General features: G+C 33.4%; 13 protein-coding genes and 2 pseudogenes across 15 annotated transcripts, besides 1 other annotated feature; 8 read left to right on the forward strand and 7 right to left on the reverse strand.

Moving 5' to 3' along the window:
* Window positions 1–20: 20 nt before the first annotated feature.
* Window positions 21–1,405, reverse strand: TVAGG3_0496030 (SUMO transferase protein; the record flags this gene model as incomplete). The annotated part of the gene is made up of 1 exon (XM_001312888.1): window positions 120–866. The coding sequence occupies one exon, from the start codon at window positions 864–866 to the stop codon at window positions 120–122; it is 747 nt and encodes a 248-aa protein (XP_001312889.1).
* A 967-nt stretch (window positions 1,406–2,372) lies between these two features.
* Window positions 2,373–4,207, forward strand: TVAGG3_0496040 (protein localization to meiotic spindle midzone; the record flags this gene model as incomplete). The annotated part of the gene is made up of 1 exon (XM_001312889.1): window positions 2,575–4,188. The coding sequence occupies one exon, from the start codon at window positions 2,575–2,577 to the stop codon at window positions 4,186–4,188; it is 1,614 nt and encodes a 537-aa protein (XP_001312890.1).
* A 280-nt stretch (window positions 4,208–4,487) lies between these two features.
* TVAGG3_0496050 (threonine-type endopeptidase protein) lies at window positions 4,488–5,355 on the reverse strand (the record flags this gene model as incomplete). Its single annotated transcript, XM_001312890.2, has 1 exon — window positions 4,564–5,289. One exon carries the CDS (start codon window positions 5,287–5,289, stop codon window positions 4,564–4,566), a length of 726 nt encoding a protein of 241 aa, XP_001312891.1.
* A 100-nt stretch (window positions 5,356–5,455) lies between these two features.
* Window positions 5,456–6,475, reverse strand: TVAGG3_0496060 (adenyl-nucleotide exchange factor protein; the record flags this gene model as incomplete). Its single annotated transcript, XM_001312891.1, has 1 exon — window positions 5,724–6,473. The coding sequence occupies one exon, from the start codon at window positions 6,471–6,473 to the stop codon at window positions 5,724–5,726; it is 750 nt and encodes a 249-aa protein (XP_001312892.1).
* A 433-nt stretch (window positions 6,476–6,908) lies between these two features.
* Window positions 6,909–8,902, reverse strand: TVAGG3_0496070 (Notch signaling pathway; the record flags this gene model as incomplete). The annotated part of the gene is made up of 1 exon (XM_001312892.1): window positions 6,992–8,896. One exon carries the CDS (start codon window positions 8,894–8,896, stop codon window positions 6,992–6,994), a length of 1,905 nt encoding a protein of 634 aa, XP_001312893.1.
* A 985-nt stretch (window positions 8,903–9,887) lies between these two features.
* On the forward strand, window positions 9,888–11,774 carry TVAGG3_0496080 (uncharacterized protein; the record flags this gene model as incomplete). Its single annotated transcript, XM_001312893.1, has 1 exon — window positions 9,888–11,774. The coding sequence occupies one exon, from the start codon at window positions 9,888–9,890 to the stop codon at window positions 11,772–11,774; it is 1,887 nt and encodes a 628-aa protein (XP_001312894.1).
* Window positions 11,775–11,807: 33 nt separating this feature from the next.
* On the reverse strand, window positions 11,808–12,565 carry TVAGG3_0496090 (armadillo (ARM) repeat-containing protein family; the record flags this gene model as incomplete). The annotated part of the gene is made up of 1 exon (XM_001312894.2): window positions 11,834–12,565. One exon carries the CDS (start codon window positions 12,563–12,565, stop codon window positions 11,834–11,836), a length of 732 nt encoding a protein of 243 aa, XP_001312895.1.
* A 1,255-nt stretch (window positions 12,566–13,820) lies between these two features.
* On the forward strand, window positions 13,821–14,613 carry TVAGG3_0496100 (protein of unknown function, DUF4106 family; the record flags this gene model as incomplete). Its single annotated transcript, XM_051236390.1, has 1 exon — window positions 13,821–14,613. A coding segment is annotated over one exon (793 nt), but the record flags the coding sequence as incomplete, so codon positions are not given.
* A 1,715-nt stretch (window positions 14,614–16,328) lies between these two features.
* TVAGG3_0496110 lies at window positions 16,329–17,148 on the forward strand (annotated as a pseudogene). The gene has a single exon. A coding segment is annotated over exon 1 (820 nt).
* An 86-nt stretch (window positions 17,149–17,234) lies between these two features.
* Window positions 17,235–25,866: part of a mobile genetic element that runs on past the window's edge.
* TVAGG3_0496130 (protein of unknown function, DUF4106 family) lies at window positions 19,120–19,580 on the forward strand (the record flags this gene model as incomplete). Its single annotated transcript, XM_051236391.1, has 1 exon — window positions 19,120–19,580. A coding segment is annotated over one exon (461 nt), but the record flags the coding sequence as incomplete, so codon positions are not given.
* Window positions 20,030–20,509, forward strand: TVAGG3_0496140 (uncharacterized protein; the record flags this gene model as incomplete). Its single annotated transcript, XM_051236392.1, has 1 exon — window positions 20,030–20,509. The coding sequence occupies one exon, from the start codon at window positions 20,030–20,032 to the stop codon at window positions 20,507–20,509; it is 480 nt and encodes a 159-aa protein (XP_051094216.1).
* On the reverse strand, window positions 22,234–22,690 carry TVAGG3_0496150 (annotated as a pseudogene). The gene has a single exon. A coding segment is annotated over exon 1 (457 nt).
* TVAGG3_0496160 (protein of unknown function, DUF4106 family) lies at window positions 22,727–23,431 on the forward strand (the record flags this gene model as incomplete). The annotated part of the gene is made up of 1 exon (XM_051236393.1): window positions 22,727–23,431. A coding segment is annotated over one exon (705 nt), but the record flags the coding sequence as incomplete, so codon positions are not given.
* Window positions 24,268–24,874, reverse strand: TVAGG3_0496170 (organellar and viral DNA polymerase type B; the record flags this gene model as incomplete). Its single annotated transcript, XM_051236394.1, has 1 exon — window positions 24,268–24,874. A coding segment is annotated over one exon (607 nt), but the record flags the coding sequence as incomplete, so codon positions are not given.
* TVAGG3_0496180 (uncharacterized protein) lies at window positions 25,660–25,860 on the forward strand (the record flags this gene model as incomplete). Its single annotated transcript, XM_051236395.1, has 1 exon — window positions 25,660–25,860. One exon carries the CDS (start codon window positions 25,660–25,662, stop codon window positions 25,858–25,860), a length of 201 nt encoding a protein of 66 aa, XP_051094219.1.

Raw genomic sequence — 25,866 nt, forward strand, 5'->3', positions numbered from 1 at the left:
AAAATAACAAATTAAGATAATAAGAAAAATAGATAACAAATTTTATTCGCAATTCAATAATAAAAGTTGGAAAACGCACATATTACATACACAATGGTAGTAACAATTAATAATACTCATCAGGAATCAAGTGAAGAGAGCAATTCTTCAAAAACTCCGGATCGTGTCTTAAAGTGGTCATAGAGAGTGAGACCACAGACAGGGCAGCCCCAATTACCTGTCTCATTCGCGTGCTTAAGAAAGTTCATCAAATCAAAGCACTGCGAGTGAGTACAGAGACATCCACGCCCTGGGTATCGGATTTCTTCATTACTAAGAGGACATTTCGTAGTAGTAAATTGAGATCCAATTGGAAGGATCATTGGTGGATGTTCTTCGATAATTTTGTTAACTAGGAAAGAATAATTCTGGGACATTCGCCATTGTACTGAAGCAACGACCGTAACAATAAGGTTCATTGTATTGAAGACAAAATGGTTGTCTCCATTTCTCATTCTGTCAGTAATGTCGATTTCTTGTCCTGTATAAATTATCCCCTGACCATTGATTTCCAGAGGTATAGAAACAATGGCTGGAACTATAGAAAGGATGATCTGATTCTCTTCGCCGGTATGATAATTAAATGGACAGTAGATTTTGGCAACGTGTGGTGGCAACTTAAAGCAAATTCGATCAGAGTAAAGTTCTCCTAGGCATTTAGTTGAAATTACGGAGTACGGAATATCTGGAAAATCGCTTATGGAGTTATATTTCGCAGAACCAGATATTGGTGGCAAAGATGCTGATATTGATGCCATGGTTTTAATGGGTGCTTGGACAATAACGGGAGTATCACCTTCTGAAGAATCTGAAGAGCATTCCACCATTCTAGGAGCTTTATTTTTAGATCTCTTTTGCGGCTATATAACTCTAACACTATGACCTATATTCTTCCTACGTTCATCAATACTTTGCGAGGTTGCAAATTGAAATGTTGATTTTTCGTTGGGGAATTTCATATTCATTGTATTATCTTGATATGTGGCAGATATGTAATTTTCATTTTCGTGTGATAAATTGTTATATCTATATCCGATATTTGATTTTAATATTGGGTAATTTAAACTCGATTCACCTATTTTACAAACGATAGATGATTCTCGATCCTTATTGATTTCATTAAGGATGGTCGGATCTGAAAGTTCCTTATTCTGATGAAAAATCGATAAATTATTTATTGGTAATTTTGTTTGCTCGCAAATGATGGCTTTAAGTGAAGCCACTGTACATCCATCATGAACTGGTATTTGCAGAGTGTTATTTAGTGGACTGTCGATGTGGATGGTGATGAAGGACATCGATAACCACTTTTTGAATTTTTTTTCAAAAAATAATTGTTGCAATAAAAAAGAGTTCCCTCCCTTTTGTACTACTGCTGAAAAGATTTTACTCTTTATTCAAAATTTTATTATCAAAGAATAAATTTCAATAAAATTAGAATAAGCATTATTAATATAAAATAAAAATAAATCAGAAAAAAAGTGAGTAACGATTTGAAAATTGAGAGAATAAAAAAATGGCTAAAAGCTGTTATTGTTTTCCAATTATTTAAAATAAAAGTATTGTCTAATGACGATGTGTAAAATCCATAATAAAATTGAGAGGATTGAATTTTGATCAACAAAATCTGACATGACTATACTAAAAAGTTTTTTTAGTTCATTAATTAAAAATATGCATACGATACGATTTCTTTTCTAATTATTACTTCCATTTTGGGAAATGACTCACACTTACATTCGTAATCAAAAAACATTGATATCTTATATCTCCTTATCATTTATTAGAATAAAATATTCAAATTGACTCCCAATATGAATTTTGTTAGAGACAATTTCTTTTCGTGGGATGCAAAATTGACTCAATTTTTATAAAAATGGATACTATGAGATGAATATATTGCGGTTATGCGGTTACGAAAATGAAACCACATCCTCACTCAAATATGATTTCAGTTCATTTACAATAAAGAAAAATTCATTAATATTTTCGTTATTAACGCGAAAACTCCATCTATCTTTTATAATTAATATTTAACTTTGACTATATTATACGAAATATATACGAAATGATTTCGAACTCTATTGATCTGCATATATCTACGTAACAGTTAACTAATTATAAAGAAACACAATACCATTCATTAATTTGATATTTCTCTTTATTTTCTTTTGATTAGTTGAATGATATTGTCAATATTTCTCTGAGTTCTGAAACAATCTGAATAAGGATCCAATAATTTGATGACAAATATATATATTTATACAACCACAATTGAACAATGAATGATAAAAGTCTTTTATTTTCTAGAATCCATGATCTAAATATGATACCTACTATATGCAGTACAAATTATTATATAGTTGAGTATTTATATCCGAATTTTCTGGATTTGATAATTGAATTAGAAAGGATAAATCGACAACAATGCAAAAATATGCTTATACTTTATCAGCTATCTATATATAACATATAATGAGTTTTGGAACAATATCAAAAATGAAATTCTAAACGTGCGTTTTAATTTATTTGACTATGCTTCCTAAAACGCGTAAGCCACTCGCATCTTTGCCTGCAAGTCAAATGAATGTCCCAAGAGATCTAAACAGTAAAATGAAGCTTTCTTCGAAAATAGATAAAACTACATCTTCATCATCATCTGCAAGTAGCAACGAAGGAAATGAAATCAATGAAAAAGTTAAAAAGCCAAAGCTTAATTTCCTACAAGTAACCCATCACAGAGCTGTAGTTAAAGTAAACGGAAATGTTTATTATCATATCGATAAAGAGCCAATAGGTGCAGGCGGTACATCTAAAGTTTATAAGGTTGCCAATGCGCACGGCGAAGAATTTGCATTAAAAGTCGTAGACTACTCAAATGCCGAAGATAAGACAATTGTCGAAACCTATAGAAAAGAAATTGAGATTTTAGAACAATTTAAGGGCGAAGATAAGATCATACAGCTCATTGATAGTGAAATCAATGAATCGAAGCAAAAGATTTATCTTGTTCAAGAGCTTGGTGATGAAGACCTTAAGAAGTTCATGGAATCATGTCCAAATGATAAGTTTGACATACAATTAATCCAAAAGATATGGTTTGAAATACTTTCTTCTGTTAAAGTTGTTCATGATAAGTCATATTGCCATACAGATCTAAAACCAGAGAATTTCTTGTTTGTAAATGGACGCCTTAAGCTTATCGATTTTGGGATTGCAGAAAAAGTTAATATACACGAAGATACAACTCGCGTAACAAGAACAAACGCAGTTGGAACTCTAAACTATATGGCACCTGAAACTTTGGATCCTCAGAACCGTAAAGTTGGAAGAACAACAGATGTATGGGCTTTAGGGTGTATTTTGTATCGTTTAGTTTATCACAAAATGCCATTTCCTCAATCAAAGCCAGAGTTGAAAATTTTGGCAATCACAGGTGGAATGCCATACGAAGTCGTCTACGATTCAATAGGATATGATGAAGATCCACCAGAATTACCTTTAATTCAACATATCATTCAGCAATGCTTGCAAAGAGATCCAAAATTGAGGCCAGAGATACACGAACTTCTTAATGAGCCTTTGATTCCACTTCCAGAATCAGCAGAACCAACCAAAGAACAAAATGAATCAGAAATGGAAATGATTCCAGGAGAACCAGAAGACATAACACCTGAAGAAAAGCTAAATGATGTCGATTCTGTTATTTCTCATGACGAAAGTGATTCTCATCATGAGATTATCGAATCTGCTCATGAAATAATCGATTACAATGACCCAGAGTTCGTTAATTATAGAAGGTTCCCTGGCTACTTTATATTCCAATTCTTGCTTGAATTCATTAATTTTATCCAGGAAAATGTTTCATCTCAACCAACAATGGAAAATGTTTTCAGTTCATTGCACATATCTAAGCTGATTGAAGACTATCATATTGAAGAAATCTCTTCAAAGTTCTCAATTGCAGATTTTAAGTCGAGATTACTGCACTTGGCTGATCAAATCTTCAATGATTATTCAGATGATGACTTCAACTCTCAAAATACAGGTCATACTATTGTTTCTTATCTCACAAAAATGTTTTGTAAGAATCAAGAATTTGATGTTAACTCTGCATTAAGGAAATGGTCATATTATCATCAAAATTAATTTTTGTTTCTAAATATTGTTATTTATTAGCTAATTTTTCAAATTGAATTTAATATTAATTGTTTTGTGGAATAATCAATAATAACATTAATTTATAGAAAGATTAATGCCATTGTAAGTTGTTATTTTTAGAGTTTATGAAATACGTGATGAAAAATCAATCATTGTATATATCAACATATTAAATTTTCAACATAATAGGTCCAATTGAAGTGTTTGATATCGAAAATTCTTGAATAAACTTGAAATCAAAAAAATTGGAATCAAAATTTCCAAAAAGATTAAAAAATGGAGACGAGTTCAATATGACTTTAACGTTTAGCTTGTATTTAAAAAGTAAAAGAGTTATAATAAATATGATTATTGCAAAATTTTTTAATCTTTTTCAGCAACAGCATGGAGGATTTCGTTAACCTTATCATTAGGAAGCTTGGAGAATTTACTATTGTCTCTTGTCAAAAGAGAAACTTCCACGTCTTGAGCTTCGAAATCAACACCACAAACAGTCTGGAGAGTTGAGAGAGTAAATTCGGCGGTAGCCTCTGGTGTCTCGAAGTCTTCCATCTTCTTTTCGAGAGCGCTCATAGCTTCAATTTCTTTGACACCGCATGCGACAGCACGGAAACCATTAGAATAGCCAGAAGGCTCAATTTTATAAAGAGCAAATGAATCTGATGGGCCATCTAAGCCAAAGAGAATGGCTGAAACAGCACTTGGTCTAACGTAAACGAGTTGTGATTCGAGTTGGTGACGCTCTGAAAGCATTTGTGCAAGAATTGAAACTGGAATTGAGAATCCCTGTTTATATTCGAAATTATTAGCAAAGCTACGAAGAAGCATGACGATAAAGTTAACATCGGAAGGCAAGCCAACAAGGCATGCACCAACGTTATCTGTAATGCGATACATATGTGTTACTGTACTTGGATCAATAAGTTTATCAGAAACTTTCTTTTGGACAGCGACACAGACTGCATTCTTGCTCTTAACAGCAACAGCGGTAACTTCTGCCTGCTTCACTGCCTTGAAGGAATATTCCACCTGCCAAAGGCGGCCTTCCGCTGAGAATACAGTGAGGTAGCGATCTGCACCAGACGACATTCACGGTTTTGACACAATTCTCAAAATTGGTCGAATTACTTTCTGCATACCTGATGATTTTTCGTCATTTTCTCTAGCATTTTTAAATAATATGGAATATAATGGTCTATTATTCTAAGGAAATATTTGGTTTAGAAACAAATAAAAAAATTCTTGATTTTAATTTCTTCGAATTTCAAGCTCTTTTCTTGTGCACTAAGAAATATGAGTGATGTGATTTAAAATACATGCTTGCTTATTTATTAAAAGCAAAATTTATGAATAAATATTCAATAAACTTGAATATAAGAGAAATCGGATCGACTCACAGCCGAGTAGTAAAGATTTAAATTGATTTGATTTGGAATTCGTAAAGATATTATCAATTTTTTTTCTTTTGAGAAGTTGGCAATAAAAAGTAGATAAAATTTATTAATAAATAATAAATAGTTTATTTACAATCTTGAAACAGTAGTTTGAAGGAGTTCATCATCATCAATTTCCTTCTTATGGGAAAGTAAGTATTCTTTCATATTAATCTTAGCAAGTTCTGTTTTGTCCATTAGATTCTCTTCATCAAGAATTGAACCAACTGTCCAGCACAATCTTGAGAAAAGAACAGGGAATTTCTCAGTAATTTCGATGATCTTCTTGAAACCATTGAGAGAGTAAAATTGTTCTCTAAGTGGGACAAAACTACGAATTGCGGAAGAAATCATACCAACTTTTCTCTTTGCTGGCTTTTCGTCATCTTCGCCATCTAATGTATCAAGAATCTTCTGCATACCGATCTTCTTTAGGAACTTATCTTGTACTTTTGGATTATTTTGAAGGGCATTTGAAATAATCCAAGCTGCAGCCATACGTGTCTCAGTGTTAGGATCACGAAGGTATGGGAGAACAATTTCAAATCCATTAAGGTCGGCAAACCAGTCAGCCTGGTCGAGACCTTCAACAATGTACAAAACTTTATCGAGAGCAAGATGCAAGTCTTCGAGTTTTTCTGGCTTGTTCTCGAGTACTTTGACATTCTCCTTTAATACCTTGATTTCATCGGGGAATGCTGTTTCCCAAAGTTCTTTGAATTCTTCATGAGTCATAAGCTTAGCTTTGTCAACATTCTTGATCTCTTCTGGATTACTATTAGCTACTGACCAGCGAAGAAGTCCCTCAGGTGTGTGCTTGTTGAAATCACGTTCACTCATTTATTTGTGATGTTTTTTTTATCGAAGATTTTACTCACAATTTTGTGTGGCCGGACACTTAAAAATTTTTGGCAAAGTTTATTTCACATATTACCTTGGCATGCTCTAGAAATGCTATATTCATTGTATTTCAATCGCATTATGCATCACAATAAATTTTTCGTTTGAAAAATAACCAAAAAAGTACTATAATGTGTATGTATTTTGTGATCATTTGTATCTAAACGTCAGATAATACCAATACGATGGTTGACATATCTATTAATTGTTTTTATTTGTAAATATAAGAAGGAATAAGAACAGAGTAATCTTAGTATACTGTTTACAATGATCACATTGAGCAATGTATGAATAGTTTTGATCAATACTAGAGATATGTTTTGAAATATCCATTAAAATTATTATATTTTTTTAGAATTTGATGAAAATAAAGTAATAAGTTAAAACAATGATAATCTTTAGGATAAGTAAATACGAAATTCACATTAAAAAGAAATAAAATAGGAAATTATATTCAATTATTTGCTTAATTTTGTCAAATTCCAACTCCACAACTTTGCACCACCGATTGCGAGTATCAGCCATAACAGAACACCTACGAAGATTGCGTATCTTCCGATGTAAGCCTGTCCGAGTGTTACGTAGTAAAGCATTTGGTTATTCCATCTTGTTTCTGCGAAATAAGGATTATCCCATGTAGAAACATTGTACTTGTAATCATCATAGTCAAACTCCAATCCTGGGTACAAAGCCGGTGAAAATTCGACATTAGATTTAACGCATCTGTTGTTCCAACCGCATTTGAGCTCTGGATCGATTTTAGAGCAGTTTACCTTCTCAGAATCACTGCAGTCAACATCCACGTACTTGGCAGCCTTTGTTTCGTCCATAAACATCTTGATAAACTGATGTTTTGTTCTGTAAGAGTAACCAATAGAAACTCCAGTGTAAATTGAGCCAGGAACAGTGGATAACTGTGGTCTCTTTTCGGAGAGAGGCCAGAAATGGAGGAATATTGATGATGCATTGGGGTTAACAGCGAATCCGTACAGTGTTTGGTTGATCATATCTTTATCTGCGACAATTGATGAAAGATTCGCCTCAGGAAGGTCGGGGAAGCAAAGCTTAGCAAGAAGCCTGGCGGTATTCGTTGCTGCTTTGGTCATGTAGTCGATATCGATGTTGTTATAACTGTCATCTGGCATTCCGATGTTTTTATTGACGTATTGCCTGTTAAATCCGGTAAGAACAACATGGTTGAAGGTGCGGTTTTTGTATTTGAGGAAGGAATTCATGGATGATGGTGGAACTCCGGGTAAATCTGAATCGGCTTGGGAAATTGAGACGCCACTGTAGTTTACTGAAGTGACGTTCGAAAGAAATTCTGCATTAACTTCTTTTTCTGAGTGTGCGAAAAGTTTAGATGAATCATTGTATAAACCAATGCTTTGGAGCTCAATAACAGTATCGAAATCGTCAAGAGTAATATTCTTGAAGCCCATATATGCACGGTATGGTATAGAACAAGCATCTGAATTGTCTGAATCTGGTGTTTGGCATTTGAAGTTGGCAATATCGTAAAGGAAGCGCTCGGAACCAGAGTATGCAAATTCTTCTGTATCAAAGAATATATAACGAAGTGGTTTAGTGGCTTCTGACCAAGTCAAATTTTGTAATGCTCTCAAAGCAGCGAGTAAACCAATGAATCCTGACATAGAACGATCAGCGCCGACATGGTTGTATGGAGTAAGACCGAATGAGTCGATTGAAGCAATGGCCCAAACAGCAGGACCGGTGAAATTCGCATCGAACGAACCATAGATGTTAACGCCTGAAACAGGGTCTGCCAATGGGTTTCCGCTCTTTTTAGTAGTGTACGATTTCTTGAAGTTGCCACGTGAATACTGTCTGTTGTTGATATAAACTCCGGATTCTTCTGGAAAAGCATTCATCAATGCTAAAAATGCAGCAAGGTATTCTTCTGATGTGATTTGATAGATATCAAATGAATGCTGCTTTCTGTCTGAGCCAGATCCATATGGATTCCAGTCGTAATCTTCTTTATGGTATGAATACTTTTGATTTGGATATCTGGGAGCTGAAGAAACGTTGGCATCTCCAGTAGGATACATAATGATGGCACGAAGATATTTAATAGGTTTGAAATTATTTTCAAGATTTGTTAAAATTTCATCGGTAACAAGAGAAGTTGGGAGAAGAAGTGTTTCTGAATAATAGTGTTTATTAGCAATGTGGTTTGTTAATTCTTCTGCTGTTGTAATTTTGACTAAATAGCCATTGTTGCCTTGCCATCTTGTTTTAGGACCCATCCAGCCGTCTGTAGTTGGCATTCTGAAGTTGAATTCATTTGGAAAAGACAAACTATATTCTTTTGTTAGATATAAGCAAGCAAAGATAAACATTTATAATTTTTTTTATAATTTATTTACGATTATCAATGTCAAATTTTATTTACCTTTTTTTGTCATCGATGTTTTTGATATACGAGTTATACTAATGTAATGGTTTGTAATCATTTTTCCATAAGTCAACAAAAGGATTCTTACTTTAATTGTAACCTCATCGAAAATCAACCGACATTGAAGGTCGAAACTCACATGGTTAACTCAAATCTAATCAATTTAATAATTTTGCTCAGTAAGGATGCATAAATAGCATTTGACATCTTGAACATTGTTTTATCTATTACATCCTTTTATTTGCTCATAATTTATAAAACCAATTTGAAGATTTTATGCAATTTTAACCCTCAAATTTACTAATTATGAATCTTACACAATCTTTAATAAGAATCGACCATGAAATGCCGAAAAACTACATTTCTACGTATGTATCTGCAAATTTTTACTCATTACAGAGCTATTATACCTATTTTAATGAATATTAAATTTGATTTTCATTCTCATGAATACTAATTATATATTGGGCGATAAAAGAGCCTCTTCCATAATTTGTTAAGGAAACAATGATCTGTTTTGATGCTTTCTTTGCTGCAAAACGTTGTGCAGTTTATTTTTTTAGTAAATATATCTATTTATCCCAGTGAAGAGTATGATTACATAAATCAACTCCATGAGGTATTATTTTAACCTTTGCTCTGGGACTTTATTGTAATATATTTTTCACTCGAATATGAATTCTAATAAAACTGTGTAAAGTAGAACGCATGAGATTGCATTCAAAATATATATGAATTAGGACCTTTTAATGATCAGGGTATCAAGTTTCATCAGCTTGAGAAACCATCTAGGGGCGTAATGACTCTTCATACCGGAAATTTAAATAGACTAATTTACACAATTGCTAATTGTTCAATGAGCATTATATGAAAATCACTTTTGAGTATTGTTTATCGACTTGGAGAAATTTTGAATTGGAAAAAAATAAATTTGAATGTCAGGAATTGATGTCTCATTGCCAATACTACCATTATCTGACAGTGAGCCACAAGTCCATACACCATCTAAAAGTAGCCTAATCTCTCAAATATCATCTATAGTTCAGAATTTTCCAGTTAAAAATCTAAATTTACCACTATTGACAGCCAATTTGTCAACTGGGAAGCAATTAGGAATGAATGTTCACACGTTATTATCTATTAATAAAGTACTGACACTTTCAGATAAAGAATTAAAACTTGTAGAAGGATCAATCTGCATAATTGTTCAAGAAGCACTAAATTATGTGAAAATTAATGCATCAAATAGCTCATTATCAATTGATTCGTTCGCGAGTTCAAACTCTGAAATCGAAATTTCAAACCTTAAACAAGAAATTTTAGAAAACAAACAAAAACTCGAAGATCTTACAAAAGACATTACTAAAATGAATGAAATTAATCAAGATTTACAAGAAAATCTTATAAATAATCAAAATCAAAAGCTAAATATCAGTGCAAAATTAGCACAATTGAAGCAAGAACAGAGTAATGAAAGAACAAAGCATATCAAAGAAACAATTAATCTTCAAGAAACAATACTTACCTTAAAAAGTAACATAAAAGCCGAACGACTGAAATTGTCACATAAAAGGGAATTATCGAATCAACTACGAGATGAAAACGCATTATTAGCCGAAGAAAATACACAACTTCAATTAAAATTACAATCTAAAAAACAGAAAATCTCAAGGTTAAAGAGCCAACTAGCCAATTTAAATACTAAACTAATGAATAGTGAATCGAAAATCAAAGAAACAGAACAATTATTACAAGAAAAACCCGAAAATTCATTTGATAATTCAACACAACTCAGTTTATCACTAATTGATAACTCCGAACAGTATACAGAGGCAATCGATAAACTAAATAACCAATTAGAATTGCAATCGATCGAAATACAGATTTTATCAAAGAAGAAAACACAACTTTTACTACTTTTCCATAGTCTGAATGATATATGTAGGATTCTAGAAGCACGAATTAAGTCATTACAAAGTCAAAACAGAGTTTTAAACCAAAAATCTTCATTTTTCTCAGAAAAATTAACAGAACTAACGAAAGAACACGAAGAACTAAAGCTGACAATGAATTATAAATCAGATCTATATAACCAAATACGAGAAATTCTCGAAATTGATGAAAATGAAAAAATTATTGATGAAATTCGAAGATTAAAGAAAAATGATTCATCTAAACAAAACAACCAACTTGTACAACTTATGAAATGCCATAGTTTGTTTATTTTACAAGTCTTGGAGAATCAAAATCCGGAATTTGATTTAAATTCAACCGAAGTTTCATTCATTGACAGTGAAGAACACAACAACAAGATCAAAGAACTTATAAAATTAGCCGATCATCATATTAATGATTTTATTTCTCAAAATTCAATTAAAACATCAAACAAAAGTAACACAACCAATGAGAAAGAAATCATTACCAAATTAATTGAAAGCAGTTCACTTGAAGATGCCAGACTAGTTTATCACTATCAAATTGAGAAAAATCTTTATTTGCTGAAACAAATTAAAGAAATTTCGAAAGAAAACAAGTATTTGAAAGATATCCTTTTAAACATTAAAGAGGTGCTTGGTTTACAATGTGATGATCATGATATTCCCGCAGAAATTGTTGATAAAATCAACATTTATAATTCATTCATTCAAAATTTATCAAAAATTCTCAAAAAGAAGCAATTGAACGAGATAACCAATGAAATACTCTTTCAGAATAGATTGATAACTATTCTAGATCGTTCTGTAAGAAAAGAGTTACAATTTGAAGGAGATTTAGCTGATTTACCACAATATATCATCAAAAACTTATCATTTAAAAATTGACAAATGTCATTTATTTTACATTTGTTAGTAAAAATTCTTTTAGAATTATTTTTTTTTGTTTAATATTCAGCACCTGATTGAAGAACGGCGGCTAACTTTTGGTATTGCTCTTGAGCTATTTGTGAACCCTTTAAGGCATCATTAATATATGTTTCATTTTCCCAAATTTTGTCTTGAAACTCGCCCAAAGTAATTCCGCATTCTAATGTACCTTTCATGATATTGAAGACAATATTAATAAGAATTTGTGTAATTTCAAATACCCTTGGTGACTTTGTTGCCAACATTTCAATTAGAGTGTCAATAATTTCTTCTGTAATCCTGCAACTTTTAGGATCTGCAAAGAGAAGAAGATCTAAAGATTTATCTTGGATTTCACCATTACCGAAATTGAACAAATCATCTAATTTATCAATAATGAAGTAACAACAATCTTCGTCATTATCCCAAACTGAAGAACTTGAAATAAGTGCACTAATTGTATTAAATAGAATTGAGAAATTCTTGTTTTCCAAAAATTTAAGAAGATGATTTTTAATGGTTTCGATACCCAAAGAAACTGATTGTGCAACTATTAACCCTGATTCATTGTATGCTTGTTGGTCTGATTTTAAGTATTCTTCCATTAGAGTATAAATTTTAGAATGCTTTTCTGATGCTTTTGGAATAAATGATATAGCCTCTAATGCTAATGACCGTTGTTCGGTTATATAATCTTCTGTTGAATCTTGGTATTCATCAATGTAATCCAATAGATAATTTGTTAATTTATTTGCTGCGCTTTCTGACATTGAACTTAGTTTTTCGACGACATACCGTATAATTGATGGACAAAAAAAAAAAAAAAAAAAAAAAAAAAAAAAAGGGAGTGGGGCTTCCAGGCACTTCGTGCCTTCTAGCCCTAAGAATTTTTCCCAAGACCCAAGAGGAGGACCGAACCCCAGCCGACCAGCCGTTGACTTTTTTGTCATGATTTCATCGTAAATGTTTTGTCAAGACTTCTTCGTAAATGTTTTGTCAAGACTTCTTCGTAAATGTTTTGTCAAGACTTCTTCGTAAATGTTTTGTCAAGACTTCTTCGTAAATGTTTTGTCAAGACTTCTTCATCGTAAATGTTTTGTCAAACTTCTTCGTAATGAGCGTAAAGGACCCAAAAATATAATTTATGTTAGAATGTTAGATCTAACATGTTTTCTAACATGTTTTCTAACATCGTAGAAAACTCATGATTTCATCGTAAATGTTTTGTCAAGACTTCTTCGTAAATGTTTTGTCGAAACTTCTTCGTAAATGTTTTGTCATGATTTCATCGTAAATGTTTTGTCGAAACTTCTTCGTAAATGTTTTGTCAAACTTCTTCGTAAATGTTTTGTCAAACTTCTTCGTAATGAGCGTAAAGGACCCAAAAATATAATTTATGTTAGAATGTTAGATCTAACATGTTTTCTAACATGTTTTCTAACATGGTCTAAAACTCTTGAATTTTCATGAATTTTCATGATTTCATCGTAAATGTTTCGACAAAACATAGACAAGAAAGTTCATGAGAAATTAGACAAGAAAGTTTTGACAAAACATAGACAAGAAAGTTCATGAGAAATTAGACAAGAAAGTTTTGACAAAACATAGACAAGAAAGTCTTGACAAAACATAGACAAGAAAGTTTTGACAAAACATTGACGATGAAGAAGTTTCGACAAAACATTTACGATGAAAGTTCATGAGAAATTAGACAAGAAAGTCTTGACAAAACATAGACAAGAAAGTTTTGACAAAACATTTACGATGAAATCATGAAAATTCAAGAGTTTTAGACCATGTTAGAAAACATGTTAGAAAACATGTTAGATCTAACATTCTAACATAAATTATATTTTTGGGTCCTTTACGCTCATTACGAAGAAGTTTGACAAAACATTTACGAAGAAGTCTTGACAAAACATTTACGAAGAAGTCTTGACAAGATAGAATATGAGAGAGGTCCTATAAACTGGAGAAAGTGTCATATAAACATCTGTCAAAAACCGCTTTTTAACTTCACTTAAAATGCCACGTAAGCTACGTAAGAATATACGTAAGAGGAAGAGAGCATTGAAACATCCAATAGTAAGACTAACACCACAACAACAGTTGCAACAACAAATTATGAATGACCCCACTATGTTGCAACAAATGTCAAGCAACCCTATGCTTTTAAACCGAGTTATTGGTGCACAGAGTGGAGGTTTAAGAGCGGCACTTTTAGCGAAAATGGCAGGCTATGGTGGAGCTGCAGACGGAACAGCTTATAACCCTCAAAGTCAAATGAATTTGAGTTCACTCAAAAATCAAATAACAGATGTCAAAAAGTCAAACATAGACATACAGAAACAAATAAGTGAAAACGAAAAGAAACTAGAATATGACAGACACACAAAGAAACTCAATGAGTTAAACGTAGAGAAAAAGAAGAAAGAAGAACAACTGAAAGAACTAAGTACAGAGGAATATGCGAAAAAAGTGTCAGAAAAAGCAGCAGAAGTAGCAAAAATGGAACAAGATGTTATAAATTTGAAAAACCATACTACTCAATATAAAGTACTGAAAGATGAAGAAATAAAACAAAAAGCCCTGAAGACATATATGGATAGCGATGAGTATAAAAAAGAAGTTGAAGCAAATGTAAAGGCAGAAAAACTTTTACAGTTGCAAAACCAAACCGTACAGTATGAAAACTTAGCACAAGAAAGTAAAAATAACGACGCAGCCATGCAAAAGGCAATGAAAAGCGCAGAATATATAAAAGCTAATAATGACTGGTTAGACGCCCAAGCCAACGCTAAAGCAGCCCAACTTATAGGGTCAATAAGGACAAAAATACAAGCGGATGAAGACAGTTCAAATGAAGCTTTAATGAATGCTGACTTTAAGAACGCCTTCGAAGCTCTTCATAGTAAGGTGAAACTAGTGAACGACTTCTCATCTGGAAAGAAACTGAAGTCTGAAGGTTTCGACAAAGAGTTAAGAGAAGTAGCACAAAATATGACGAAAATAACAGATGCAGCAACGAGACAGGCAGTTCAAAGTGCCTATGACGCCGTTAGAGCAACTGTTGTGGAAAGTCAAGAAAAAGAGTTACAACAGACCAAAACAGACCTAGTAAATGCTTTCTTAAAAACGAAAAGTCAGGTAGGACATTATGCTGCAGATGGAACATATGTGCCAGCTGGTGGAACTTATATACCAGCTGGTGGAACTTATATACTAGCTAGTGGAACTTATATACCACCAAACCCTCCAAGAGAAGCACCTGCACCAGGACTACCTAAAACATTTACATCGTCACATGGACACAGACACAGGCATGCACCAAAACCAACACAACAACCAACAGTTCAAAACACTGCACCACAACCAACAGTTCAAAACACTGCACAGCAACCAACAGTTCAAAACACTGCACCACAACCAACAGTTCAAAACACTGCACCACAACCAACAGTTCAAAACACTGCACCACAACCAACAGTTCAAAACACTGCACAGCAACAACCACAAACAGAGCAAGGACATAAAAGAAGTAGAGAACAAGGAAACCAAGAATTCTTAAAAATGCTTAAGGAAAATTATGGTTACCCAGATACTCTTGACTTTAGTGACAGATATAAAGAAGCTATTAGAAAGTTCAAGGAAGGAAATACTGACCCGAACCTATTTAGCTTTATGGTTCAGCACCAAATGGGATATAATTTCAAACCTGGAAAATACAAGCTCGCTAAGGGATATGATTTAATAGCATATCATCCAAATGACATGACTGAATTTACTCCAAGATATTTGGTGTCAGAGCTAAACGATAATTCAACTCTCTTCATGAAACGCGTAAAAAATAGAGACGGAACGAAAGAAGAAAGGGTTATGAATGCGGATGGCTTAAATAGGGAACTTGTTAAAAACGGTCTCGGAATATATGAAATGCCAGCAGATGAGGTACAAGAAACTCCACATGAAGAAGTTCAGATACAACCAGACATGGAAGAAATAGTTCAGCAACAACAGCTAGAAGAGCCTGAAGGAAACGAACAAGTCACTCCTTTGGAAACTAACTTCACAGAACTAGATGAAGATTTGGAACAGCCGAAAAATCTTGACCCTCAACAAGAGTATGCGGAGAATATGGAATCTTTCCAAGAGTCTAAGAAAGATTCGGCTGACATAGTAGAAGAATATCGAAAAATGTTTGCCGACATACAAAAGACTCCAACACCAGATGAAAATATTCAGCATAGAATGGAAGTACTGAAAGAAAATGTACACAAATACAACAACCCTTTTTACTTACGAGCATTTAACGTTCAATCTTCGGATGAACTCGGTGAAAATAAAAGGTTAAATTTCAAGAAAACATATAGAAATGAAACATTGTTTAAAGTTCATTCAGAACCTAACCAAGATGGAAACAAACCTACTTTTGTTTCTGCAGACGATGGAACTACAATGAGATGGGGTCATAAAGCTAATCCAGATAGGTGGTTCATAAACTTACAACCACAATTCCAAGAAGTTGTAGACGCAATGGAAGTGAATGGTGAACGAGATATAGCTGGTATTTTAAGCGCGGCTTTAATGCCATTGAAAGATATGAAACATGCAGATATTTTGGACCAGTATGAAATGAACATGGCTGATGGAAATATAACACCTGACGTTCTAGAACATTTATCTCAAAGAACTACACAGAACCATAGAGATGGTATATTTGGTGAAGAGTTTAGAAAGAAAGTTAGGGAGGGAGAAGGAAGAGAACCTATTGTACATGACCTTGCAAACGAAAGTTTACAAAATGTCATAAAAACTTACTTTGCAGGCGATGAATCGAGAAGGGATGAATATTTAAGAAAACTCAAATGGACAGTACCAAGAAATGTTAGTATTGAAAAACATGTTCCTTGACAAAATAAAACCAACTACAGAAATAACGACGCAAGACTGAAAGATTGGGTAAAAAGCTTTCCCATTCACAAAAGATATAGTTGGTAACATGGAAAGAAAACCAGAATGGCTACAAAAACATATATTTGGAAACGAGCTTATTCCATATGGACAAGCTCTGTTTGAAGAGCTTGAACCAGAAACTCAGGAAAGAGTCATGCAAACAATACGCGAAGACTCAAATACAGACTATGACAAACTCTTTCTAGGATATAGGTTACCTGAGATGGGCGACCAGAGCCAAAAGGCAAAAAGAACATGGGAAATTTGCAACATACTAGATGAACATAATGCAAAGATGCAACAACTTCAAGCAGAGGGCAATGAAGGAAAAAGAAGAGTTAAAAACTCAGTCAGGAAGAAAGTAAAGCTTGGTCCACGTGGGTTCTATTATGACATATAAATCCAACTATTCTATATTTTTACTCATATGAAATGTACGCCGCTCAGAATATAACGCCAACAGTTTTGGATGCTATGAATGGAAATGTTTCCGAATGGTATAACGAATGCGACAATGCCATTAGAAGGTCAGAAATAGTTCCTGGAACTTACGAATATACAACTGCTGTTTCTTATGGAAATGTAGGTGAGTTTGGAGAAGGTTCTTCAACAACAGTAGATATTGCTTGCGACAGGTTTCATATTATTTCTATTGACAACTCTTTCTTATACGTGGAACAAGACATTGAAATAAAACCTTCTGCCAAGTTGTCTGACAAGAAAGGTTGCAATGGAATTTTCTATGTCGGATACCAATATGCTCCAGAAGTTTTTATGGGATATAAGATATATTCTAACTCTGACTTAGTTCAAACAGTAACATGGGCAAACTATGAATGGTTCGCTTTGAGAAACTCAGTACAACCACAAGCTAGAGAACAAACAGACCAATATGCAACTATTGAGAAAATAAGAAGACTTGACCCTAACGTTCCAGGAGTTTATGTTGACCTTTCTGGACAAACTGCAGCAGCAGTAACCAAAGTAAAACTGAAACTTAGAGTTCCTTTGTCATCTTTCCTCATCTTCAGGTTTTTAAGATACTTGCCAAACTGGGCAGGAAAAATTTCTATCGAACTTACTCCAAGCAAAAATAACTTAGTCATTGCACCAACACAAGACCCATTCACTATTACAGACGTAGAGGGAACAAATAAAACGTCATTCGCCGAATTTTGCAAAGACAAAGTTGACTTAGACTTTGGTTTCTCAAACTTCAACACTGAAGTAAACTATTATTTCAATGCTGCTGGAACTGCTTGGGACCCAGTTAAGTTCACATGCGAAAAGTTTGAATGCAAGAGAATAGAAAGCAGACTTGCAGTCTATATGTTGGACCCAGATATTTCAAATGCTTTAGCTGCCAAATATATTGCAGTTCCACTTATGTTCCCTATACACCAAATATCTGTCAAAGACTTTGCAGGTGAAGTTGGAAACCAAAGTGCTGACCCAGGTGCAAGAACAGATATTGCTTTAACAACTGCAATGAAACATGCAGATACTATGTTTGTACTGTTCAGACGAACTATAAATGACTATTCTTGCTTCTACAACCCTGGTATTAAATACCATATAAACATAGATGGCAAATACTATCCAAGAGAAGAATATTCTACAGTTGAGGATATGAGGTCATACAACTTGACATTAGATGCTATGAACTTTAACAACAACTTCACAACAACCATTAACCCTGAAATGCAAAGTTCTATTATGCCATATGTGAAAGTATGGACTCATACAGGAGCTCAAAAAACTCAATATACAAATGGAGACCGTTCAAACTTTTGGCTTGGCATTCCATTTGCTGACTCAGAAGACTTTATGGGTGGTATTTCAACTGTTGGTACAGTTCAAATACAATATACTGGTGACAGAGACGGTCCAGATGAATTGAAAGCAAAGAAGTTTACAAAACCAATAGCACTTTTCACGGAAGATGCTCTTTTGAAGATTCGTTCGATGAAACCTGCTGGAGCTCCTCAGATTGGTATAACGACAGCTTCCATCGAGCAGATTTTGGCAGCAGGTCAGTAAGTTGTTCTTGAACTGACTTCTCTCCGTCAAATATTGACAGTACGCCAGTTTTGACATAAAATTGTATTATAAACTTACCTTTAGAAATATCTGTAAGTTTTGTTGTTATATTTTTGTCTGCTTCAAGAACTTTCACCATTTCAGTTATACCAACTTTCTTTGCTTTATGAAAATATTTTGGTTCAGCAAAGACTGCTATTCTATAACATTTTCCATTGTTTGTATAAAGAACTATTCTGTCGATGTATTTGTATTGTTTGTGTGTGTAAACTTTGTTCTGCTTCAATTCGAAGAGATACTCGAATACGTCCATCTTTTTATTCTAAGTAAAATGTCATTTCCGAAAAATAGAAGCGTAAGTGTTTCAAAAGGTTTAATGGCGGTGGCAGATGTGAAGTTAAATTCACCAACTCAAACAAACAGTCAAAGTGTTGTTGTCAATGTCAAAGAAAGAGATGTTGAAGTGGGGAAACCATACGAAGACGAAGATGGTATAACAATAGTTCCTGTAAAAGAACCAACATATCCTGAAGTTAGCAGAGACTTAAGTTCTGTTGCAGATATTCGAAACGACTACATGCAACTTAAAGACAAACTTAAAACTCAGGAGAAGATTTGTCAAGCTTTAGGTATAATGTTAAACTTGGTCGAACACAACCCTGTAAAAGTGAACTCATATGTCATTGCACCTCATGAAGTTTTGAAAGAACTATTGAAACTTTTGACAGAGGCAGACGATATAAACATCAAAGAAATAGAACCCGACATTGCTTGCTGTGGTGTTTCATACAATGTCATTGACAAGATATACGTTATGAAAGGAGGTGAAACGTTGAACTTAAAATATAGTTTCCCAGACGTCATAAAAATATTTGACGACCACAACATTTCATTAAAATTTACTTGCTAAGTAAATGGCAGAAGACACAATGGTTTATACTATTACGACTAAAAACCCTGAGTCATATAATTCTATAACAACAAACTTACAAAGTCCTCAAGGACGATATTGTAAACTAACCTTAAACACAATGACGACTAAAGCTTGTTTTGCTCTTTTGACACCAGAAGATTTTATTGTTGTGAATGGTAAAAAATACTCCTTTGAAGATACTTACTCAGATATACCACCAACAGGTTTTGTTGACTTATTTAATACTTTAAGGACGGATGTAACATGTGCTGCAACTAGAGCAGGTTTCATTATGTTTGGATGTCCGACTGAGTTTACTATAAACGATATGAGCTATAATACAAAACTTATATCTGGTTTTTACTACCAACAGTTTCCTATAACAGGAAAAGGTGTCATACAAGGTTTGTCTGTTCCATTGACTTTAAGTACACCTATTTTATATATTGTTTCAAACTTAGGTTCAAAGTGCTATTCGAATGTCGACAGAAACTACTATGACCAAAAGATACTCATGCGTATAAACAACACTTTCTCTGCTGGTTTGCCTATTGTTCATTCGAATGCAGAGTTTTCAGCTTTAGTAAACTCAAACACTTTAGCAAACATAAACTTAACCTTAGTTGACGCAAACTTTGTTCCTGTAAAACTTTTATGTCCTATGTATTTGTCAATGACGGCAGAAAGTTTCGAATTGGAAGATGCAACTGGTGAAAGTATTGTACTACAAGAACAACTTCAACAACAAATAGCTCAAGAACAACAAATGCAACAAATGGAACAAATGCAACAACAAAGTCAAGAATAAAAAAAATATTTTTTTTATTTTTATAAAAATGTACAGAATAGATGTTTCAGATTTTTATGACTTCCAAGCATTCAGAAATATGTGTCCATTTAGAGACTTAACAAAGCAGTCGAGAATTTGAAACGTTTAGTCATTTATGTTGACTCTGCCCAGAATGTTATGTCATGAAGAATGGGATGTTGTCTTTAACAAACCAAGAGCAACAATAGTTTCAGAACAAGAATGTAGACAGAAACTTAAGAAAATAAAAGTCGTACAAGTTGGCATGAAGATGTTAGATGCTTGGATATCTTATTGTCAAAGTTAGAAGATTTTTCAGTTCGTGTATAAAGTTCTATACACCATCTCCAAACTTCTATTCTATCTTCACTGGATATAAATACGAACAAGTAGAATGGAAAGAAAATGTTATAGAAGCTTGGTTAGACCATGTCAAAGAAATTATATGCAATGGAAACGAAAGAGTCTATGAGTATATCTTATGTTGGTTTGCAAACATCTTACAACATCCAAGTGCTAAGAATGAAACTGCTCTCATTATAATTGGAAAACAAGGAACTGGTAAAATACTTCTTTACAGATATTTGTGCAAACTGTTAGAAAGGTTATTCGAATCCGAATATGACAAACTTAGAAAACATCTGGGCAAGTTTAAACTCCTCAATAGAGAATATGAAACTTATAGTTTGCAATGAACTTCAAAGTATAGATACAACAAAAGTTTTGAACTCAGATGCTTTGAAGAGTCTTATAACAGATAAAGTTGGAGTTGTTGAAAGAAAATATAAAGACCAAAGAGTTTGTGAAATGTTGCAAACTTCATTATGGTTTCAAACAATGCTGTTCCGATGAAGTTAGAAAGTTCTGACAGAAGATATGTAGTTGTCAGAACGTCAGATTCTCATATGCAAGATACAGAATATTTTGACGACTTAGCAGAAACTTTGACATCTGACTTTTACAACCACTTGTTCTCATATTCATGACATTAGATATTTCAAAGTTCAATCCAAGACAAATTCCACATACCGAAGAGAGACAAACATTGTTAGAACAAACAAGAGTGTATATGAACTGTTCATAGATGAAACTGACTTTGTGTCATTAGATGAAAGGTCTTTATATGATGAATATAAACAATATTGTCAAGAATATGGTTATATGGCAGCTTCTAAACGAACATTCTTGGCAAATGTCAAAAAGTCTTTTAGATGTTCAGAACGGCGTATATACAAAGAAAATTTTATGAGTAAATTTTAAAAAAAATATTTTTTTATCCGATAGAAAAAGATGATGAAATTCATCTCAGTCAACAAGTACATGTCAGGACTTAAAGAAGAACTAGACCCATTCGCTTATTTGAATGTTACTTCTACCATTTTGAAAAGTCTACATTTGACAAAGTTGGAACATCGAACCAGTTAAGTTTGCTATTGTGACTAAAAATGGTGCGAAATTTGAAGACTTAGACATAAAAGGTTTGTTAGCAGTCAAAGAAAATTTTGACAGAAGGTTCTCAAACCTTAAAGAAGGCAAAGCATACAAACTTGTTATACCTTATGAACCAAAGAAAGCAGACGACTATGAATATTATGAGTCTAAGATAGTTGAAGTTCAAGGTAAATTGGGTAAAAAGATTTTAGAGTCTAAGCCAGTGTTTGCTCCTAAAGAGGAAGAGAAACATTGACATTGACCAGAAATGTTCTAAAAATAAAATTTTATTTTTACATGTCAAATTTCTTTTTCTCTGGCTCTGGCTCTGGTCTTCTTCTCTTCTACTTTTCTTTTCTTTTTTTCTTTCTTTTCTCTCTTCTTCTTCTTTTCTGGTGGAGTTATGTCAAATTTCTCAGAACCATATTTATGTAAAAGTTCTTTGTCCTTTAATAGCTCTTCTATTCTGTTTTCTATTTCATCTCAAGAACAGCGCATGTGCTTCTTTGCATTCTAAGAACTTTTGTTGGACTTCATCTTTCCAATCGGCGTCATCTCTGTCAACAAGTCTGTCATTGACAAATTTTAAGACTGCTCTTTGTAATGTTTTATGGTTCTTGTCATATTCCCAGAAACAGAACTTTAGAACAAATTCCCTTTCTTGTTTACACTATGTAAGATTTTATGGTCGACAGATGTTTTGCTGTCGAAAAGCTTGTCTCGAATATAGATAGCGAAATCGCTAGACATTTCCTAAAAGATAAAATTTTTAATTTTTCTAAAAATATGTTAGAAAAAAAGTTTGCTGACATTGACAAGAAATTTGAGAATGTTTTAAACAAGAACAAGAGGAAGTTGGAAAATGCTCAGATAAAACCCATACATGAAAAGTTCTTATTTGCTCAGAATGGTATAACAGGTCTAATCGCACCACCTGGGTCGGGTAAGACTTTCACTTATCTTAAAATGGCTGCACAACAACAAGAACTAGATGAGAAGAACCCATTCTATGAGTTAGTTGTTATTTGTAGTACTTCTGGTCAATTTGACCAAACCGTCAATTCGTTCAAAGATATTATAAAGAAGTCTAAGTTAGTATGTATAAAAGACTCTGAGTTGTTAGATTGGATAAAGAAGTACCAAAGAAGAGTTTTGAAGTACAATGCTATAAATGAGTATGTCAATTCGAAGTTTAAAGACCCAAATGAGGAAATGCAGAGAATATTAGAGAAGAAACACTTCAGAAACAAACAGAAAGAGATAGAATACATTTCGAAGAAATTGCAATCTTACGATTGGAAGACTTACCCTCATAGATGTCTTCTTATCTTAGATGACTTTGCTTCTCATCCTTTGTTAAAGAATAGAGAACAAGACATGTGTCGAATTCTTAAGAAGCTCAGACACTTTAACATCTCAGTTGTCATTTGTGTACAGACAGCAAAGAGTTTAAGTAAGGATGTAAAGAGAATACTTACTGATATCATACTTTTCCCTGGATTGTCCGAAGACGATTTCATGGAACTTATGAAAGAGTCCATGGCAGGTAAGTTTGACAGACATGAACTATGGGAGAAGTACAAAGTCATACAAGACCCTCATACTTCTTTCAGAATTCACATCTACGCGAACAAAGTTCAAATTGTAAAAAGTCAAGCTTAAAAAATAAAGAGTTTTGGCGACCAGGGTTTTTTCACTACTCGCTGTTCTTCACGATTTTCCGAGGGAAGCAAGCATATGAGGAAATTCATGAAATTTCATACGGAATTCAATAAAAATAATGTTTAGGTGAAGAGGTGAGATTTCACCTCTTTTTTCACCTCTTTTTTCACCTCAGTTATTTTATAAGCGTTTCACATGGTAAACGTTATTTTTTAAATTTTGTGAAAACTCAACGGTTTGACACAAGCCCTAAAAATTATTTTACTCAGAATTTTGTTGCTGAATTCAATAAAAATAATGTTTAGGTGAAGAGGTGAGATTTCACCTCTTTTTTCACCTCTTTTTTCACCTGTTATTTTATAAGCGTTTTACATGAATTGTATGATGTATATTTGAAATCCTAAACAATTTCGTAGCTTCTATTTCTTCTTTTAGTACATCGAATGTTTTCACAATGTCGAATGTTTCTTTATATTTCTTCTTGACATCTGAAAGAAGGAAATCTTCTGCTGTTGGATAGTTTTTGTTTAGAAATGTCAACATGTCCATTTTATCTTCTGCTGGTTTCTCTGCTTCTTTCTTTAAGTCAGCATAGTCGTTTCGCATACGTTCTATCTCTTTGACAGAATAGTTATATTTCCTCATTGCTGCTTTACATTTTGAACATTGTGGGTTCATTTTAGCATTGTACATTGAAATCTTACCTGCAAGTATGACTAAGGCGTCAATGGTTTTCTTTAACTCAAAAGTTACTGGTTTTATCTGTTCGTTCCATACCTTACCTCTTTTATCTTTATCTCTTATCTGCCATACACATTTTGCAACTAACGAAACAAAGTTGTCGTAGGTCTTAAATTCTTCAGATTTGTAAAGGTCAGAAATATTTTTATAAACCATGTCGCAATCTTTGTCCATAACTTTGTGGTTGCAATGAAATCCAAGAAACTCATAGTTAACCTTACGTATGAACTTCTTTATTTCTACTGAGTCAGTTGCTTTGACTTCTATTTCATCGAATTCTGGAATAGTGAGCTTTTGTTGTTGTATTTCAGGAAGTTTAGGTAAATGGTCAATAATGTCCTGCATTTCATAAAGATACTGTTCATTTGTTTCATCTTTCGCACTACAGTCTAAATTATTTGTTAAAAGTTCTTGCTTTATCTTCTGGATTTCTGTTTCGAAAGTATATGAAGAAGGAATGAAGCTTTTCATCTCTACTAACATAGAAGTTGGGTTCATGACTAACGAGTTTGGTGCTGTTGTTGCTAACATGTTCTTACAATAAAAATAAAAAAATATTTTTTTAAAAAAACCAACTTTATTTTTTATTTCGGGAAAACTCATGAGGTGAAAAAACAGGTGAAAAAAGAGGTGAAATCTCACCTCTTCACCTAAACATTATTTTTGGGTCATTTACGCTCATTACGATGAAGTTTCGACAAAACATTTACGATGAAATCATGAAAATTCATGAGGTGAAAAAACAGGTGAAAAAAGAGGTGAAATCTCACCTCTTCACCTAAACATTATTTTTGGTGTAAATTTATGACAAAATTCAAATTGTAAAAAGTCAAGCTTGAAAAATCTAAGTGTTTAGTCTTAGTAAGATGGTAGCTTCTTAAAGCAAATACCATTGCTGAGTTTTATGTACGTGAAGAGAAGTACAATGAATTCAATTACGAGTACAATTGCAATGACAACTAAGGCAACTATTTTTGTCTTTTGCCAGCAAGGGTACTTCTTCTCTTCCAATGGTTCGGCAGAACTATACTCACTCATGAGAAATGCCAAAACGGTTTAATAGAAAAAGTGTCATTTTTTCATGTCCGAAGACTCGAAGGTGCAACACTTCCAAAATACCGACGAACTCAGAAGAGCAGCATGGCAGTATCTTCTTGACAACTTCTTTGAGTTCTCCAGGTACACCTTGGAAAATGCTGAAGAACTCCGACACAGAGAATTTGGAGAAATTGCACTCCAATACTACCTTGACAAACAAAGGGTAAACAAAGGGTAAAATAAGACTAAAAACTTAACGTTTAAAAAGTGACATTTTTATGAGCTCCGAGTCACCGAGAAAACTTGGTCAGATGTTAGCAGCTTACTTCCCTGAGGAGGATGGAAGCGTTACATACGTAAGGTTCAAAAACAACGAACCTGGAATTGCGTACCAAATTCGCAATTACATGACCATGGAAGAGTACGAAAGGTTCCTACAAGAGAAACCAGCTCTAAACAACTCAGAAAAGAAAGAATAAAAAGTT

Source organism: Trichomonas vaginalis, chromosome II (genome assembly GCF_026262505.1).
Source record: "Trichomonas vaginalis G3 chromosome II, whole genome shotgun sequence".
Lineage (NCBI taxonomy): Eukaryota > Parabasalia > Trichomonadida > Trichomonadidae > Trichomonas > Trichomonas vaginalis.